This window comes from Barbus barbus (assembly GCF_936440315.1).
Source record: "Barbus barbus genome assembly, chromosome: 7".
Lineage (NCBI taxonomy): Eukaryota > Metazoa > Chordata > Actinopteri > Cypriniformes > Cyprinidae > Barbus > Barbus barbus.
This window is the reverse complement of record NC_136735.1, coordinates 29,052,774-29,073,727: the sequence shown is the minus strand read 5'-3', so window position 1 is coordinate 29,073,727 and position 20,954 is coordinate 29,052,774. Positions and strand designations below refer to the sequence as shown.

Here is a 20,954-nt window from a genome sequence, read left to right as displayed (position 1 = left end):
CGTATTACTTCACAGAGTTGGATGTTCTTAGCACTATTTCCTCTTAATATGACACATGTTTCCAAGCCAAAAAATATTCCAGAAGGCCTACACATGTCATTATTTCATAGATGTGAATTATTACACAAGTCATGGGGCACCTAAATTAATTTAGCAACAGTTACTAAATAATATAAACAGTCATTATCGGAAAAAAGTGACATCATTAAGAATCAAACTTAAAATAACCTAGTGGTTGACAGATATTTTTTTTCCTCTGGATGCTGATAGTCAAATCTAGATCTCATGTTGGTGGATGGTCGATATAATGCTTATATATATATATATATATATATACGAGTGATATATAAGCTTTTACTAGATTTGGGCTGTACCAAAAAAAAAAAAAAAAAGGATGAATTGGATGTTCTTTTCCTTCTTTCCTTTTCTGTAAAACCCACAATATTTCATCATATAGTTTTGATTTAGTGTTTTACAACAATGCAAACAAAAGGGAACCAACAATCATCACCGTCTCCTCCCATCTCTCTTCCTCTTTCTATCAGCCTTAATCTACAATCCATCTGCTTCATATCTTGGTGCCAGTCTTCTAGTGGATGCATGACCTGTGAACTCTGCAATGGAGACCCGAGTCAAGCACACAGGATGTCTGGGCAGTATCCGTCACAGAAACATGTGCCTTTGTGAGTTTTCTCCTTTTATCAAAGCGTACAGTATGCACTCCACCTAATGCTTCCGTTTGTATAAAATTAATGAAATTTTGATTTATGTCGATGAGAGAGAGGAGGGGGGGATATAAAAAGAGACAAGACAAAGAGGCAGACTACAGCCTTCAGACCCAGAGACAGACTGACAGACATAATCTCTTGGGAGAACGGCCCATTAACCTGGCCAAAGTTGAATTCCTGCTAGCTGAACTTTTTTTGGCTCTTCTAAAATTACCCTTCCTCCTCCCTCTCTTCTTCATCCTCTCTTCTCTCTCCTCCTCTTCCTCTTTTTCCTGTCACAGGAAGTTCTCACAATCGCTGGGCGATGGTTCCTCAGCATGGGAGGGAGGAGGTGAAACCTCTGTGTATGAATGCGTGTGTGCGTAAGCGAGTTTATTGACAGATCTCTCTGCTATGGAAGCAGAATCCAACACTCTAAAAATTAAAGCTTCCAAAAGGGGGGTTTCTCAACAATGCTGTAGAAGAACCATCTTAGATTCCCCAAGAACCTTTCAGTGATTAATTCTCAAAAGAGATTAAAATTCTTTAATAATCTGAAGAACTCTCCCCACTGTAAAGAGCCTATTATGCAATGGAAAGATTGAATGAATATTAAAGGTTCTTCATGGAACCATCAATGCTGATAAAGAATCTTTAAGTTTAGATGTGAACCCAAATTAATTATACACAGCCTGGTTTCAAGTGAATGTGGGTTAATTTGAAGGCTTTTGAAGCTGTAAATAGTGCTATTCTAGTTAAAGAAGCCCTGTTTCAAACGAATAGCACACAAACATCAATACCTAGTCTTTGAGCGGAACTAGGAGGAATTTCATCAGCGATTCATGTGACCTGATGTTCTATTTGTCCTAGACACTGAGCTCTTTATCTTCCATCTTTTCCACACATACACTTTAAATCTGAAGATCAAGAGCAGTCATACATCATTTGTTGAGGATCACGCATATCATATTTTGGCATGGCCTTCTACAGACATATGGGGGTAGAGAGGGAGAGTCAGGTATCTCTGAAAATGAGAAGATCCCCTCCATCTGCTCACAAACACAGGGGATCATGGGGTTACCCCATCACTGCAGTCACTCAACACCACTATTCCAGCCACCTACACACACTTTGGCCAGATGGGTGTGTCTCAGACTTTCTGACAGATTTAAACATTAGCTATCACTGACCTGGAGCCAGCTTGGCCAGATCTGGTGACTGGCCACTTTGTGTAACGCAATGCTGATCTCAGGTTAGATGATCACGTTCAGTGATATGCTGCCCTATCCATTCCATCTATGATCAAAAGATTACTTAAAGAGGTGAAGAAAAAGAGACCATCCTCTAATATGACAGAGGGCTTCTTATGCACCAACTGATCTTAAAGCAACATCAACTACTTGAACTTGTTAGACTAAAACCCAGCAATCATACTGTTTCCAGAAGGCAATAAAGGGAATTTCTGGCTGTAAACCTGCCCACACTTCCAAAAGTTTTTATATTAAGGTTTCAGTAGATTTAGAGCCATATGGAGTGTTTAAGAAAATGTGTTTGAGTCTTAAGGCTCTTTACTTGTATTTGAGTCCATCATGCTCACCAAAATCCATGACCAAAGATTATCAGGAGGTGCATGTAGGCCAGTGTCAACTTCAAAGTTACATATTTCTTTTGACATTCCTTTCTTTGACTCCTACTGACCTGCTTACTGCCTTATCATCTGGAGTTAGCATGACCCTAAGTTCATCAACCTCTGGATTGAAAAAACATGGATAGAAAAAGAGACCAAACCTCCATCAACAACAGATATACTTTAAAATATAGCATTCTTTTTGGAATGCAAAAATGAAGTTGCACTTCTGAGCTTGGCAAACGATCTGACATAAATTGTGCAACTGACCGAAATTCTCTTTTATAGTTATGGGTTATGGTATATAGTACAGACTCCTGTGTGCAAATTATACAATAATTTATAGTTGTTGTATTTATTTATTTTTGTTAGCTAACTGTAAACTAGCTAATCATAAAGATGTTTTAAATAAAACAGTTTGTATAACTTTAGGTATATTTAGTCTAGTGAGATAAAGTGAGATAAGATTTGTGATGTAAAGCTATAAATAAGGAGATAATATAGTGTTGGTCCGATATTGATCCTAAAAGAAAACTCTCAAGCACCGAACTGTTGCTATGGTGACATCCTCAGGCCATTTAGTTTGCATTTAGGCTAACTTAACTCTGGCAAACTTTGGCTATCGAATTTATAATCTAAATTTGGCTACTTAAGTTCTGTTTGAAAACACTGGATAATGTTAAAATCCCCACTCTTCAACACGAGAAAAGATGCACGAATGCGCCTGCAGAGGAGATCCCAGATAGCACATGTATGTCTGCAAGATGTCTATTAAAGATCTCTTGATCTGGAAAGCATCTGCTGTCTACAAACGTCTGGCAGATGTCTTTCAGATGTCAGTTTTACATGCATTCTAAATCATAAACATCTTAAAAGACATCTGATAGACTTCTATTTGACATCTAAAAGGAAACGTCCTATAGACGTATTGGAGATGAGCAAACACCCTAAAAAATATGTCTTGCAGTTGTAAATGCAGACATCAAATAGACGTCTCTGAGATGTACTTGTGCTATCAGGGATCACGCTCTCCATGCGCTCTTTGGCAATGCCAGATTATAGCAAAATTTCTCCCAATTATCTGCACTTAAATTGAATGAAAACTCTGACGAAATCTTATCTCCGAGCTATGTGGAATCCACGTAAAACCAATGGAGACGTGACGAGATTCGGGGAGCGCGAGGAGAGATTACTTATCAGACAGCCTGGAGCGCCGGTGTTGCGCGTGAAATGTATCTCACGCACCACCCAAATAATTGCACTCTTAAATTCTAAGCTTTAGGAAGAGATGGAAATCTAAAGAGGAATTTTTTTAAGAGTACATTTTACATATCTACTTCTACATCTTAACCTCTTAAAGATAAATTCCACTGATCGCACTGTAGCCTACTCTAAATTCACTCTCAAATGACAATCAATAAAGACACTTTGACAATTTTCATTCGTTGTTGGGACGTTATGCTATTATAAATGTCCCTATAATGGATGAGCTGCAATCTGGAACCGGTTTCGGTGACCAGTTTAGTTTGTTTCTTACAAAAGCTACAAGACCCCAAAACAGACATAGATACATAAGCAATATAATGCAATAGCTGTTACAGGCAAATACAAAATACAGTTATATAACTTCTGTCAGGCATGGCCTGAAGATCATCTGACTGAAATTTGTAGGAGGATTACTGACACCAAACTTTATTGCATTCGTATACAACTTCCATTAAAGCCGCTGTATACCATAAAAACTGGAATGTAGCTCTTCTTCAATATGATATTATTACTTGTATTATCAATGTCACCAGTCAGATTCACTTCAAATCAAGTCAATCAGTCAAACTATTGCGTTTAGGATGCAGTATCATTTATTGAATTAGCCTCATTTATTCTAATAATCCTCTCAATAGACAGAAACTCAGTAGTCTATTATCAAATGATGCATTATCAAACATAGGCTACTTACGGGTAAGGATCATGTTGTGTTTTCTATAAATCGCTAAAGTCCCGCTGCGATATGCTTTACGAGTCCTCTTCGTTTTATTCCAACATCACATCGAAGCTTGCATAGTATTCCAATAAGAGGCGAATTCGCAGAAGAAGAAAAAAATACAAATACTAATAATAAAAATAAAAAAAAAATTCCTCCGAACTAAATAACGTTTATAGAAGGTCCGAAGACCAAATAGAAAAAAAATAAATCCATTGACTGATTTCCTTCGATCGTGTCTGCTCGGGGGGGAAATTCCTCACTCCACCGGAGAGAGCTGTGAACTGCCCGCGTGTGAATGTGAATGAACAGACTGATTCTCTGTTTAGGAATGGGAGGCTGGGAGAAGACTCCACCTCCCCGCCCAGGACAGCCTCAGGTGGGCTTTCGCTGCTTTAGACGGGGAGGTGGAGCTATACTATTCAATTCTCAAAGCCTACTTTACTGATATGATTTTTTTTTTATATCCGAGACTTTTGCCACAGATAATTGCGCACATAAACAGTGACAGAAAGTAGAAAATGTTATTTCAAAAGATGTATACAACAAGTAAATTAAACATTCAACGATGCATTATAAGCATTAGGCTACACGACAAAGCGCAAATAAAGACAAATAAATATAACGCAAAATAACTGACTTTTCTGACCTGGTTCTTTTAAATGTAAACGTGTTACGTATCATGCTCCTGAAGTATTGTACTGTAAAGGAGAACGTGAGGTTATTTTCTTAATTCCATCAGTGCCCGCTCTTATCATCTTCACAAGAGCTACAGAAAGCGACATTTTATTACTCGCAAACTTGCACATCAAGCATCAGCGATAATTAGTACGCGTTTATTTTAAAGTTTGCTAAAATAGCCTATTCAGCCTATTATAAATCAGTCTGAAACAGTCCATTCCTTTTTCTTTTCTTTTTTTTTTCAGGCGGAATCAAAATCATCCAAAAGTGAGAGTGAGTTCGAATACTGCTCATTTGGCTGTAAGACATTGTTTGGTACTTAACTACTTTAAACTGTAATTAAAACGGCGCGCCGTTAGCATATCATTAGAGGTCTTCATTAAGCAGTGGGGCCGTTTGAAAGCCGCTATTGTGGGACATGAGGTTGTGAAAGGGGAAGACAATGAGTCCGTTCTGCAATGGTAATTCTAACAAGCCCCATCAACAGGCGTCCCTGATCCTCGTCTCTTCCCGCACGCACGCACACACGCACGCACGCACGCTCATAGGCGCAACGGTGCAACAGTAGCTTTCAAACAGAGCAAGACCTTCTATTGTGTGAGGAGCTCTAATTGAGATCAAACAAGGGTACGGTTCTCTCTGAAAGTTCCTGCTTTAGAAGTCAAAAGAAAGTCATGTTCACTTCCTTTTGCCGGTTCTTTTAAAATTACGACAAGACTCAATGGAGACCATGTATATTAAGTATATGTAGGAGAAAAATGAAGCAGCAGGTTAATCTGCCAGTCACATGTCTTTCGTGCTGAGAACTCTCCTTGTGTTTGCATAATGATGCATTTAAAAGTTAAGGACCAAATTAGTTCCTAGTGTTGTTGCAGATGAAATATAATGCAGATAGCATTATAGCAGTATTTTTTCATCAGGTTAGATGTTAATTATTAACCACTTAAACCCCTTTATCCAGACCTCTCTAATTAACCATCTCTCTTGCATATCCACCATGTTTGTAGTTTTTTAATACGGTTTATTTGTGTTTGTAGTTCTGAATTGAATGGGTTGTGAGCAATAACAGCAATTAGAGTGTTCATGGATCTGCAATTGGAATTTCCACCATAAATAGTAAACAGTCCGGGTACCTTTGGAATACTCGATTCAACATATTACGATTTGGGACGTGCTCATTCTAATTTTGAATACTATAGGATGAATAGTAGCCTATGTGAATTGGAAAACAACATTTGATTCCATTTAAGTCACAAGGAGAATAAAGGTTGAACATTTTATTGAAATCCAGTCTATTCATTCAGAGATGTAAACTCATCAGGGGTGGAAAAGGTGACAGAGATGTCGTTTTGATGCATGGGAAAGACATGTTTTTCTTATTATTGTTTATGTTGCTGTTGTCATGATAAATTCAGGAGTGACTAACAGAACAAATTAGTGGGTTCACTCCCATAATTAGATGAATTTGTCACTTCTGAAACTTTGAAAATCTGAAACATGACACCTTTTACCTTCATAAATTATGGCTATATAATAGAAAGCGAGCAAAGAGCGCTCCCTTTATTACATGGCTGACTGAGCTCACTTGCATGAATACTCTTGTTATAATCAACAAATTCATTAAATGCACAATGAATCTCATATTTGCATTGCATCTATGCTTAGTTTGTTATAATGAGAGGAGTTGTGAGCATGTAAAACTCAAAAACACAAACTCGTTTCGAGTGGATTCTGACTAATCTACACTAAACACCCCTGATTGGCCATGCATGTCTGGGATTGAATAACCATTGCTACAAAAAAAAACAAAAAACACATTTGATCAAAAAATAAATAAATAAATATTGGACGTACATGAATCAAACAAATAACCTATTTTGGATTCAATATGGCGAATTTCGCAAGTTTGCATCCCTGTTCATCCCACTCCCTGCATTGTAACACACAAACCTCCCTATATAATATGGAGAATAAATAAATGTGACCCTGGACCACAAAACCAGTCTTAAGTTGCTGGGGTATATTTGTAGCAATAGCCAAAAATACATTGTATGGGTTGAAATTATCCATTTTTCTTTTATGCCAAAAATCATTAGGATATAGTAAAGATCATGTTCCATGAAGATATTTTGTAAAGTTCTTACTGTAAATATATCAAAACGTAATTTTTGATTAGTAACATGCATTGCTAACAACTTCATTTGAACAACTTTAAAGGCGATTTTCTCAATATTTTGATTTGGTTGCACCCTCATATTCCAGATTATTAAATAGTTGTATCTCGGTCAAATATTGTCCAATCTTAACAAACCATAAATCAATGGAGAGCTTATTTATTTAGCTTTCAAATGATGTATAAATCACTTAAGACTAGTTTTGTGGTCCAGGGTCACACATAAATAAATGACTCAATCCAAGACTTTGAATTGTACAATCAGTGCACACTATGCTATCCCATAAAGCCGCAAGAGCTGAGGAACCTGAAACATTGAAATATACAAAGTGTACATTATGCATGCTACATACTGATAAAAAAAAAGTATGGAATATGCTGGCCGTCTTTCTTGTCTGGATCTGTAAAACAGTGTGGTGTGTGTCTGACTCACAAGGAAAAACGTACGCAGTATTACCAGGGAAACTGCCTTTACTTGTGGAATCTCTATCTAGCCTTTATTTCTCACTCTCCAGAAATTCATCAACTGCATTCAGTCATGCCAGAGAGAATGAGTGTGAGAAATGTGTGTGGTTTCAAACTGACTCATCAGATTCATCACTCTTTTCAAATCTCTGTCTCTCATCTTTATGTCTGCCCCTCCTATTCTGTTTTTTTTTTCATTATTTTCTCACAATATTTATCACAAGATTAACAATTTAATATGTATAATAATAATAATAATATATTATTCCATATTCTGTATGTTTCAGCAATAACCCAGGCAATGTCTAACACTTAAAATTTCACCCATGGTTTGAGCAGAAATTCCAACTGCTAAAAATGTGGTGCACAGAAAAGAACAGTGGAAATGGCCTGAACTGAAATTATATTTTGTGGACATTATATTTAGCAGGGTGCCAATGCAAATTAAAGGAGCATATAAGAGACGCCACCCTAGCACTGTCTGAAGTTCGCCGGATCCTTCTACTCCCACAATGCTTTGCCTTTCAAAGAAAATATGATCACTACTGAGAATTTAGAAGTTTGTATTTTTATGTGAGTCAGTGTGACACCTTTATTGCTATTTTAGCTCAGCCAGGCTCTCTATTTTGGGTTAATTTAAGTTCTTAAGGGCTGTAGTATAAATGAACAGAATGCTTGAATACTGGAATGTATTTGTGTGCATGTTTCACGACAGGCCACTATAGTACATCTCAAAGTAAGACAAAGGGAGAGCTTCAGAAGAATAGAACTGTTATTATCAGCTATTTATAAACCAGCACAGGCTCAAAACAATCAGAAATAGAACTGAGCAGGTGTGTGCATTTCTGTTTGTATTTAAGCTGTGGTGAAAGCCAATGTATTTTTGTTTGCATTTGTGACCCTCGACCACAAAACCAGTCATAAGTAGCACGGGTGTATTTGTAGCAATAGCCAACAATACAATGTATGGGTCAAAATGATTGATTTTTCATTCATGCCAAAAATCATATTAAGGATATTAAGTAAAGACCATGCCCCATAAAGATATTTTGTAAATGTCCTAATGTAAAAATAAATCAAAACTTAATTTTTGATTAGTAATATGCATTGCTAAGAACTTCATTTGGGCAACTTAAAATGCATCAGTGGAAAGCTTATTTATTCAGCTTTCAGATGATGTATAAAAAAAAAAAAAAAAAAAAAAAATGACCCTTATGACTGGTTTTGTGGTCCAGGGTCACATTTGTGCATGCTAAAACAAATGAGGACCTTGTGCATTAGTACATACTGTATTTCACCAGACCACATAAGCTGGATATGTATGTACAGAATGTGCCAGCTTTAATATCCAGAGGATAAAAACAGGAAAAAGCCACAAACACTCACTGTTACCTCTTGCCCTTTTCTTACTGACACATTACAGACTCTTCAACTTCCACACAAACACACGTACAAAGCCAAAAACAAAGACACATATACACACACTTCCTAGTTCTAAAATAAGAGGCCTTAAAAAAAAAAAAAGATACATTAATACATTTACAACATAAACCCTACAATTATAAAGTGTTGAAATAATGATTATAAGGGTTGAGTGTTAAAATACTTAAAAACTGCATACTTTTTAAAATGTATTTTAGGATTATTCAGTGACACTTTACAATAAGGTCCCATTTGTTAACATTAGCTAATGTCTTAACTAACATGAACTAGCAATGAGCAATACATTTTTATAGCATTAATTAATCTTTATTAATGTTAGTTAATAAAAATACAATTGTTGATTGTTTGTTCATTAACTACTGTTAACAGATACAGCTTTTGCTCTTTAAAATGTATTAGCAAAGGTTAACATTAACTAAGTGGATGTTTGCACATCATTTTCACCTAAAATGGAAAAGTTTTTGACCGTTCATTTTCATGAAAACAGCATTTTATAAAACGCTGTAGAATGCTGTGCATGTTAACAAATTACACTTTATTGTAAAGTATAACATCATTATCATCCAATTTGATTTTACAGTAAATAGCCATGATTCTGTCTAGTGTTTACAAAAATTTATACATTAATTAATATAACTTTTAGGAAGAAATTAAATAAGAAAAAAATCATTATACATAGACACCACTGTTCAAAAGTTTGGGGCCAGAAATATTTTTATGCTCTGGAAAGATTGCATTACAGCAATACTGTAAAATGGTTTTAGAATATAAAATAAATTTACTGACGATTATTAGTGCTAGCAAAGCTGAATCTTCAGCAGCCATTGCTTCAGTTTTCAATGTGACATTATCCTCCAGAAATCATTCTAATATATAAGTGAATAAATTTTTTTTTTTATCATTATTATTATTATTATTAAATGACAAAAGTAAAGAGTAAAGAGTGTAAAGACCATCAACTCTACCGTGCGACTCCACCGGGCAGGGACACCGGCAAGGGATAGAAGTATTTATTTTAGTTTTTTCATTTATATGTTTATTATTGAAATGTTGTTATATGCATGTGTCAATTTTATTTAATGTCTTTATTTTCTTAAATATGTGGGTGTAACAAAGTTCGTAGATTCGGGAAGAAGGAGGCGGGAACCGGCAAACATTCAACGATTTAATAACAAAATAAACAAACGTAAAAGTACAGCGGCAGCCCCTCACGGACGACTGCCGCACACAAAACACAAAATAATATCCAGGCCTGGTCCTCTCTCCTTCCACTGTCGTCACTCCTCCTTTTATCCTTCCGGAGCTCCTCCGTGGGACTCGAGACCGGTGAGTGTCGCAGGTGTCGCTCATTATCATTAACTCCACCGGCCTCGCTCCGTTCCCACGGCTCTCGGCCCCGCCCCACTCACCACATACCCCCATCGCCCCTCGCAGGCCGGGGGGTACCCTCGAGACTGCGCTCTACTCCCCCCCCCCCCCCCCCCCCCTCCTTCCTGGGGGGGGACCCGTCAGGGCGGCCGCGGCGTACCTGGGGGTATGGACAGACGAGGCGAGAGAAAAGCAGACGGAAGGATGAGGAGTGACAGAGACGAGAGAGGGGAGAGAGGAGAAAAAAAAAAATTCGGTCCGGTTCCCGGACACACTGCTGGTTGGTCCTCAACCAGCTGAGAGGCTCTTACTCGCGGTGCCATGCGATGGTACTGGACCTCTTTGGTGGACGGCTCGACGCTCCGCCTCCTGGCGGACGGCGATGGCTCCTCCGGTCGAGGGCAGCCGGCAGCGAGTCCCCCATTCCCTGCTCCTCCCCATCATGGCGGATGGCAGCAGGCTACGGCCACTCGGCGAATGGCGCCGACTCCTCTGCTCCCTCTCGGACGGCAGCCCCCCTCCTCGACCCAGGAGCACGGCCGCGAGTCTTCCGTCCCACCTGATGTTCCATCGCTCCAGCACCACCGTCGCCTCGGGCAGCCAGCGGCCGTCCCCGCTACTCCCTGCTGCCCGATCTCCTCAGCACCGCGATCCCCCTCAGCAGCGAGGGCTCTCTGACAGCGTGTCCCTCCTTCCTCCCGGGTTTCGGCACCAATGTAACAAAGTTCGTAGATTCGGGAAGAAGGAGGCGGGAACCGGCAAACATTCAACGATTTGATAACAAAATAAACAAACGTAAAAGTACAGCGGCAGCCCCTCACGGACGACTGCCGCACACAAAACACAAAATAATATCCAGGCCTGGTCCTCTCTCCTTCCACTGTCGTCACTCCTCCTTTTATCCTTCCGGAGCTCCTCCGTGGGACTCGAGACCGGTGAGTGTCGCAGGTGTCGCTCATTATCATTAACTCCACCGGCCTCGCTCCGTTCCCACGGCTCTCGGCCCCGCCCCACTCACCACAGTGGGTATATAGTATTTATAGAGTTGTAACTTTTAGTTTTAGTTACTTTTTCTTACTTGTAAGTCGCTTTGGACAAAAGTGTCTGCTAAATGACAAAAGTAAAAGTAAGTAAGTAAAAGTATTATCACAGTGTGCTGATTATTATTATACACCATTTAGTTGAAATGGAAATATTTTCTAACTTGAAAACGTCATTATTGACACAGGCAGAAGGATAAATTTTGAACTGAGATTTGGATATGTAATCGCATCAACAAGGTCAATTTTCATCAATGAAATAAGCAGTAAACGCTCAGTTCTCCCTTTAATTTTGAACAGTTGCTCGATATTAGATTTGCTGACTTGCAAAATCTCCCTATATTCTCAGACGGTAGCATCATTTATAAAGTGAAAGTGACGTGACATACGACCAAGTATGGTGACCCATTTACTCATCCAAAGTGCACACACACAGCAGTGAACACACACACACCGTGAACACACACCCAGAGCAGTGGGCAGCCATTTTATGCTGTGGCGCCCGGGGAGCAGTTCCTCAAGGGCAAGGGCACCTCAGACGTGGTATTGACAGTGGAGAGAGTGCTATACATTCACTCCCCCCACCTACAATTCCTGCTGGACCTGAGACTCGAACTCACAACCTTTGGATTACGAGTCCAACTCTCTAACCATTAGGCCATGCCTGCCATGTAAATAACTGGCTGCTTTGGCAGTCCCCCAATCCATTCCTGATTTTTCCATGAGCTAAATGGTCTTACGTGTATCAGAGGCATTAGTGTACACAGCTGTTATGGAGATATATACAGAAAGCAGGGATGGAGGACTTCTGGCTCTCCTCAGAAACTGTCTGGAATCCAAGAGGCCCTGAGGGAGATGGCTGAGATAGACTCTGTTCAACATGGATTTTGACAAGCCTGAGATTCTGAATATTTGCCCATAATGGGGGTTAAAAGGTGAATGCTAGTGAGCATGATTTATGTGTATGCATGTGTTGCATTGCCACATGCGTGTCCAGAAAATGGCCAACAAATGTTTAGCGATAACAGCAGCGGGATTCACAGGTCATCAGCCAGCAAGAGATGAGCCAGATATGGCGTTCACTCAAAAAAACACACACACTGTTTTGTATGTGTGTGAGAGAGTCATGTAAAGTTACAGGATACTTCACAAGTTAGCAACTATGGGAGGGAAAATTATAATGTTTATGCATTATGATAGATCTGAGAAACATGATTAAGTATTAACAATAATTATATTGCTGAATCCATATTTGAGCTGTTTGTCTTGGGAAACTCGACTATGTACACCAGAAATACTTTACCTTCTATGGTATTCAGGTATGAATAGCATTAAGCACTGTCTTCCACAGGTCTCCCATCCAAATGCATTTGCAGTGCTTTTAAGCATTTCTAAAGTAAGCCATTAGCTGAGTTTAGTTGATCTGATTTACAGATCAGTTTTTCCTCACAGTTCTGTGGGCACATGACAGAGAGGAAGGGAGCAGAGACAGTGATGCTTTCACGTTTCTCATCCAATAACAAGCTGATGTGCAACAAAAGTGCCACTATATACGGTGAGCCTTAAAAATGCATGATGTGTCAAAACAGGCTTAAAGGAATAGTTCACCCAAAATTGCTTAAAATAAACTCACCCATGCTGTCCAAAATAGATGAGTGGATAAGTTTGGTTTGTCATCAGGACAAATATTTGGCAATACAGCTTTTTCCGAAATAAACAAATCCATCAAGACAGTTTTAACTCCAAACCGTTGCTTTTGGCTAAAATACGAGTCCTCTGTCAATAATTTTGCTCTCTCCAGTGATAAACACGTTTGAAGCAGGAAAGAAATATGCACAATTTACAGTCCAAAAGAGTTCTACATAAATATGTTGGTGGACTTTGATGTTTGGAATTTCATTCTGACGGCACCCATTCACTGCAAAGTATCTATTGGTGAGCAAGTGACTTCATGCAAAATTTCTCCAAATCTGTTCAAATAAAGAAACACCCTCAAGGCTATCCAAGAAGATGAGTTTGAGTAAACTTTCAGCAAATTTTCATTGTTGGGTTAACACCCTTTAATGTGATTTATCAAAGTAAACCTGTGGTCACATTAGTGAATATTCACCACAGACAAAAACAAAATCAATTAGAAGTAGTGTAGCAATATATGAAGCACAGCTCACAAAAAAACACTTAATCTAAGCGGCTTTCTGCAACACAGCGTTTTCATGTGAACAACTCGAACCTGTAGTGAAATCTGCATAGGGAAATCTTTCAACGTGATCACGGATCACGTGGCCTCACCATTAAAATGACTGTATTTCACTTGTGAAAACTTGCCAAAAAATTGTGGCTGCACCTTAAGAGAATGTTTTTCTTGGTCATGTAATAATTTTTCTGATTTCATCATGTGGAAAAGACCAACTTATTTTGCGTTTTGGATGCTGGTCTCCTGTATACTCTATCTAGGCTACATATGTGACCAACTTGCTAGGAAAGAAAATCAAATGGTTTGGAACAAAATAAGGGTTTGACAAAATTATGCATTTTAAAGCGTTCACCCAAAAATGTAAATTCTGTCATTAATTACTCACCCTCATGTTGTTCTAAACCGTAAGATATTTTTAGTGAAATCCGAGAGCTTTCTGACTCTGCATAGACATCGTTAAAATAGCCTTAATTTTATGAAGCTACGAGAATACTTTTTGTGCGCAAAGAAAACAAAAATAATGATTTTATTCAACAATTTCTTCTCTTCCGTGTGTGGCACAGTCAAATGAAGTTCCAACATGAACATGTACACTCCGTCCCTGCCACACGTTTTTTTGCATCTCTTTTTCATCTCTTCTTCTCGCATTCCTGGCTACATGAGGCTATATTAGAAGACAGCTGTGACTTCAGTGTTCTTAGCTGGCTGGACGGCGTAGTTTTCCCACAATGAAATTGACAGGACTCTTTGAAGCTATAATAACTATTCTGCTTTATGGATACTGAAGTTAACAAATGTCCCATAATCCACTGAAGACCAAGCTAAATGAACTCTGGGTAAAGGAAACAAGTGCATTTTGTTGCTCAAACAAGTCTATCCACAAGAGGTGTGAAAAAAAATATGCTGTATGTGTTGGTGAATGTACATAGTATAATATGTACAGTCCCCTCCATAAGTATTGGAACAGTAAAGACAAAATTGCTCTGTTGGCTGTGGAGTCAAGACATTTGCAAATATGATTAAAAGATGAATATGAGACAAAACTAAAAAATGTCACATTTTATTATTAGCCGTTTCAACACATACATGTTTTAGAACAGCACTTTTAGAGTTCATCCCACTCATTGATGTGAGCATAAGTATTGGGACAGTTGACCATAAGGCAGATATAAAAGATTAAAAGCTATTATTTAGTTGCAGATTCCTTGCACACAATCACAGCAGTGAGTCTGTGACCCATAGACATCACCAGACTCTTGGTTTCATCCTTGGAAATTATTTTCCCAGCCTTTAATGCAGCCAATTCCATTTGTTGCTTGTTTTGGGGAGTTTCTGCCTTTACTCTCCTATTCAGCTGGTGAAATTCATGTTCAATCAGATTTAAATCTGGAGATTGACTTCCATTTATTTTCCCTTATAAATTCCTTGACTGAACTGGCAGGGTGTTTTGGGCCATTGTCCTGATGCGATATGAAGCACTTACCAATGATTCTGGTGGCATTTTCTTGAATATTGGTAGGCAAGATGGTTTTGTACCCTTCGAAAAATTAATTCTGCTACTGTCATCATACATTAAGTCATCAGTAAAGTTGAGAGGGCCTGTTCCAGAGGCAGCCATGCATGCCCATGCCATGACACCACCTCCACCATGCTTTACAGATGAGGCTGTATCCTTGGGATCATTTGCAGTTCCCCTTTTTTTCTCCATATTTTTGCTTTCCCATCACTTAGATAAAGGTTCATCTTTGTCTCATCGGTCCATAAACACAGTTCCAAAACTCTTCTGGCTCACATTTGTGCTTTTTTGCAAACTCTTGCCTTTCTATTTTTGGTGCTGGTCAGAGGTTGGCATCTTGCTGTGTAGCATCTGTAATTCTGTGTCAAAGTCTCCTGAGGACAGTAGATTGTCAGAGCATCACCCCAGCTTTCTGGAAGTTGTTGGTGATTTTACAGACAAGTCTTTTAGGGTTCATTTTCACAGCTTTTATGATTTGTTGGTCATCAACTACTGTTGTTTTCTCAGGTGATCAGGTAGTTGTTGGTTGCTGGTGTCGCTGGTGGTTTCCAAACTCTTGATTTCTCCATGCCTTTTGTTTTTGCTATAGCTCTAATTGACTTCCTCTTTTCTTTTAGCATCCAAATTGCTTGCTTTTCTCTCAAAGTCAGCTCCCTCGTCTTCATCCTGGTTTGTGTGTGTCATCATCGAATGCAAGATTCAGAATGCAGAAGTAATAACTGATACGACACATTCCCTGCTTTTAATATCTGAAAAGCTGAAGAATTAAAGCAACAGGACACAGCTGATCACTTAGAAAGACCTGTGAGGCAACTGTTCCAATACTTATGCTCACATCAGATAGAGGGATGAAACTCTAAAAGTGCTGATCTTCTTAGCTGGTAAAACATCTATGTGTTGAATCACCCAATAATAAAATGTGACATTCTGTAGTTTTGTCTCATATTCATCTTTTAATCATATTTGCAAATGTCTTGACTCAACAGCCAACAAAGCAATTTATAAATAAAATTATGCAACAGTTCCCATTCTCTAATCTGATTGGCCAACGGTGTTCTATCTGTATTTTGGGTCGTTTCTAGACCAAAGTATGTAGGTGGAGTGGCATTGTATTTTATATAAACTTCTTGTTTACGGTTGTCATCAATCTCCCTCACTGGAAATGTGTGATTCAATTTAAGGTTCAATTTAACATTAGATAATGCATTAGATATGATGAACTAGCAATACTTTATGGTCACTTTTGATATCTAAAGCATTGAATAGTTGTATGAAAGCAATATCACATTCACAATTGTGTTGTTGGTCTGAATAATAATATACCAAACCACATCCATGTTGATATTCTGTTCTCTCTTGTGATATTCCTGACACAAAGTGTAAATAGAGATTACAGATGGTTTGCTTTAGTTGACAGACATGCAGAGACAAATGTGTATAAGTGTGTGTGTGAATGTGAGCGCATGGAAGCCGGTAAGAAGAGAAAGAGATCAAGAGTTCAACATAAGAGCAAACAATAAAGTAGTCACAGTAATGTTTACTTTTCTTCAGCTCAATTGACTTAGTCTCCTTTTATGTAACTCGCATTATCATGGGTCGTTTTTGGATCCTGTCTCCGTTTTTCTCTCATGCTGGGCCCTCTGGTAATAATTTAAACGGTTGTCATCAATCTCCCTCACTGGAAATGTGTGATTCTGCCCTCAAATAGATTCTCATTAACACTTTCAAATTTCAGGTGCTTCAGTTGCCTTTGAGTCTTCAGCAGGCATGGTTCATTTCAGATAATTGATGTTTAATGAAGATATTTGGTGATGTAGATTCGAAATTAGACAGCCTGGTAAATTTTTCCAGCCTTTATTCATCTCCCAGAGCCAAATCATGATAAATAAGATTTTGCATTTCTTAATGACTCTGAACAGATCCTCTAACCCGTGGATCGTTATATATGGTCAATTGAAAGTCAGCGCTGAATAAACAAACTCAAGCTTGAGCTGAAATGGGTTTTAAAAGAGGATTCCTTAAGCGTACAGAGAACTGCACTGTTTCGTGAAGTGTTCAAAAATACTACATTAAAGTCTAGTCAGGAAACCACTGGCATACTTCTGCACGGCTAATAAAAAAACAAACAAATGACTGCGGAGTTAACAAAAAGGAATATTTCGGGCTCTAGTGTAATCCTTGGAAAATTCTGAAGACACATGCTTGTTTTATATAAGGAATTAAATTCGTCCAGAAGACTGTAACTCTTTGGTTTAAATTTTTGGTCAATCTATTCTACTTTCAGTTGCTCTAGTTTTTGTCTCCATATAGTGATTGTACTTTTTCAAATATTCTTTCTCCTTAATCTTACAGTTTTTACTGCTATCCAACATACATCCAACATGGAGTTTTTGTTCATTCAAGTAATCATTCAAAAGCATGCCATGCCACTAGACCAACACATCACATATAAAATACGAATAGTACTACTACTACTACTAATATTTACAGAAGTTCTAAGCAGCCATGCATTATTATAATTTTTCTGTCTTGTTTTCTCGTGATCACGACTTAATTTTCTCGTGATCTCGACATAACGAAAGTTGTTTTGTCGTTATCACGACTTAATTTTCTTGTGATCTCGACATAACGAAAATTGTTTTGTCGTTATCACGACTTAATTTTCTTGTGATCTCGACATAACGAAAGTTGTTTTGTCGTTATCACGACTTAATTTTCTCTGTGTATTCGGCATGAGAAAATGCTATAGAAGCAGCATCATCGCAGCATCATGGATGATCGTATTCGCTTTTACTTTGATCAGGGACTCACTCAAACTGAAATAATAAAAATAAAAATATGGTATAAGTACCATCCCAAATATTGAAGGTGTTGTGTGTGTGACCTACTACATTGATCCATGATAGAATACTTGTCATGCATATTCATACTCGGCCATTTTAGCTCTGTGTCTGTCAGTGATTGACGACTTACACATCAGTGTTCGACACTTGAGAAGGACGCTGTCGGGTCTGCAACTTTATAAAATTTTTCTCACAATAGCTACAATTACGTCGTGAGAAAACGGTTTTTAGGTTGAGATCAACAACTTTCGTTATGTCCAGATAACCACAAAACAACTTTCGTTATGTCGAGATCACGAGAAAATGAAGTTGTGATAACGACAAAACAACTTTCGTTATGTTGAGATCACGAGAAAATGAAGTCGTGATAACGACAAAACAACTTTCGTTATGTCGAGATCACGAGAAAATTAAGTCGTGATCACGAGAAAACAACTCTTATGTCGAGATCACAAGAAAATTAAGTCGTGATCACGAGAAAACAACTCTTATGTCGTGATCACGAGAAAATTAAGTCGTGATCACAACAAAACAAGACAGAAAAATTATAATAATGCATGGCCGCTTAGAACTTCCGTAAATAGTAGCTATTTTATGCCCATTTATTTTATATAAAACATGTACTTTTCCTTAATTTATATAGTAGTTTTGTATATATAAACTATAACCACAAAAGCTCAAGGTGTCAGCATTACAAATATGATATCGCTCATCGATATCTAAGATTTTTTATTATTTAAAAAAAAAAATCTGAACCACAGCAATTAGGGGGTTCATGAATGGACATCTCATCCTAATGATGCATCTAACAAGCCAAGATCAGGACATCCTGTTGTTTACAGTGTCATTTACTCATGACCGCAGCGATCTACCAGATAGTACTCTACAGTATACTAAATTTGGTTAATGTCAGTAACTCAGCAGAATGTAGATTTACAATCACCACATGAACGGCAGCTTGTTTTTCTGGTGTATGTGGCAATAATAAGATAACAAGCAAACCAAAATTCTGTCATTTGTGAGATTTTAAGGGAGCACATCATCTGGTTTATCTTTGTCTTGTGTGACTAATGGGCTTTCATGAGCTTGCGTTTCAAAGCAGATGTCATGCTTCAGAAGTGTTATACTGCAGACTAACACTCAGACAGATGGGCTAAAATATATTTTGGCTGTGATTTCATGGATTGTGATTCATGTGGATTCCTATCGCTGGCACAGTAATGTAAAGCTTTAGTTATGTGAAAACTTGGCAAGGTATGAGGGAGTGCGTTGGCTGCCAAGCATATTCCAGTTGACAAACTACGATTGTGAATAAGCCACGGCCTTGGGCAAAGAAATCTTACAATACTGCTTAAATAAACATCCACGAAGTAACATTCGCATACAGGATAACATTTACAATAATTGCTTAAAAATTAGTTGTAAATCAATATAAAAGTGGGTAAATGCCAAGTTGTATGAATATTCCGGTCACACTTTAGAATAGGTAACACTTGTTAACTATTAACTACGACTTTTCCCTCAATATATTCTTAATTTGCTGCTTATTAATAGTTAGTAAGGTAGTTGTTAAATTTAGGTATTGGGTAGGATTAGGGATGTAGATTAAGGTCATGTAGAATAAGGCATTAATATGTGCTTAATTAGCACTAATGCATGGCTAATATTCTAGTAATATGCATGCTAATAAGCAACTAATAGAATCATTTAACTGACAGGTTTTTGTTCACACCAGGCTTTTTAACTAGCTCAACCAGAAAGATTTCCTTGTTCAGTCAGCTTCAAGATCATGCTAGTTGACCAGCATTTTTGCAGGTGTAAAGCATGTTTCTGGTCTACAAGCCAAACCAGTGACATACATGTACCAGCACTAACCTGCAAACCAGCCTTAACCAGCATGGAAATGTAGCAGGACAAATTTAAGAATCTATATACCAAAAGACAAGTACATTTACATTTACATTTAGTCATTTAGCAGACTCCTTTATCCAAATCGACTTACAAATGAGGAAATAGAAGCAATCAAAATCAACAAAAGAGCAATGATATGCAAGTGCTATAACAAGTAGTCAGAGAATTGTGAAATACAAGCTGAGTTCCATTTACTGGGAATTTTGGGAACTTTTGGTGCAGCAGATGGGTACAGGACTTATGGTAGAGGTAGCATATGGTCCGAGCTGCTGTACAGACAGTCAATGGATTACACAGCCTATGCACCTAACCTTACCTTCCATGACCTTCGACCCTGCACTGAACTCCACAGAATCATTTTTTTATCAGTGATGCTCTTTTGCATAAAGGGCTTATTTTTTTTTTTCGAAATAAAGGACTATATTGTTAATTGTGGTTAATAAATAAATAAGCAAACTGCTAAATAATAATAACTTTGTGCAAAAAGCAATAGAGACCAAAAATAAATAAATAAAATAAAATAAATATTGACTGTTACTGCTGTCCCCTTAGAAAAATATAAAACTTTGGATGGATGGATATTGCTCTGGTTTGTCAGACATCACTAGTTTCCTGTGCCCTTTTTTTGTTGTGGTTATGGTTAATAGACCCCACTTCAGGCAGGAGTTGACAAATAGGTCAGGTAATAAAACATGTCTTGACCTAATTCACTGGAAAGTGCTGTGGAAAAGAGAGAGTGAGCGTGAAGGATGTACAGGAGCTCCTGTAGGTTCATCAACAGGACAGAGACAAAGCGAGCGATTGACCTCAAGACCGTGTGTGTGTGTGTGTGGTGGGGGATTTGGTCCCCCTTAAGGGCATGTGTGTGAATGCTCCTCTTTTACTATAAGTGAGAGTTGGATGGGATCCCGAAGTTTGGGTAATTCTTGGATTTTCTTAAGAGGTGGGGTCTGCCAGTGGGCACAGAGAGGACTATTGAAGAGACTTTTATAAACTTTTCAACAT

The 20,954-nt window shown here is 38.1% G+C and overlaps 1 protein-coding gene across 3 annotated transcripts in view; it reads right to left on the bottom strand.

Moving 5' to 3' along the window:
• Positions 1-20,954, bottom strand: part of LOC306873309 (rho GTPase-activating protein 7-like) — a 117,592-nt gene that overhangs the window by 21,108 nt on the left and 75,530 nt on the right. Inside the window, exon 1 of one of the 3 annotated variants that reach the window (XM_079422508.1) lies at positions 4,292-4,616. The exons of the other annotated variants lie outside the window; for them this stretch is intronic. Within the exon in view, the coding sequence (XP_079278634.1) occupies positions 4,292-4,304 (13 nt within the window). The 5' untranslated portion in view covers positions 4,305-4,616. Of the gene's footprint in view, positions 1-4,291; positions 4,617-20,954 lie in introns of those variants that run through there. 3 annotated transcript variants of the gene reach the window in all.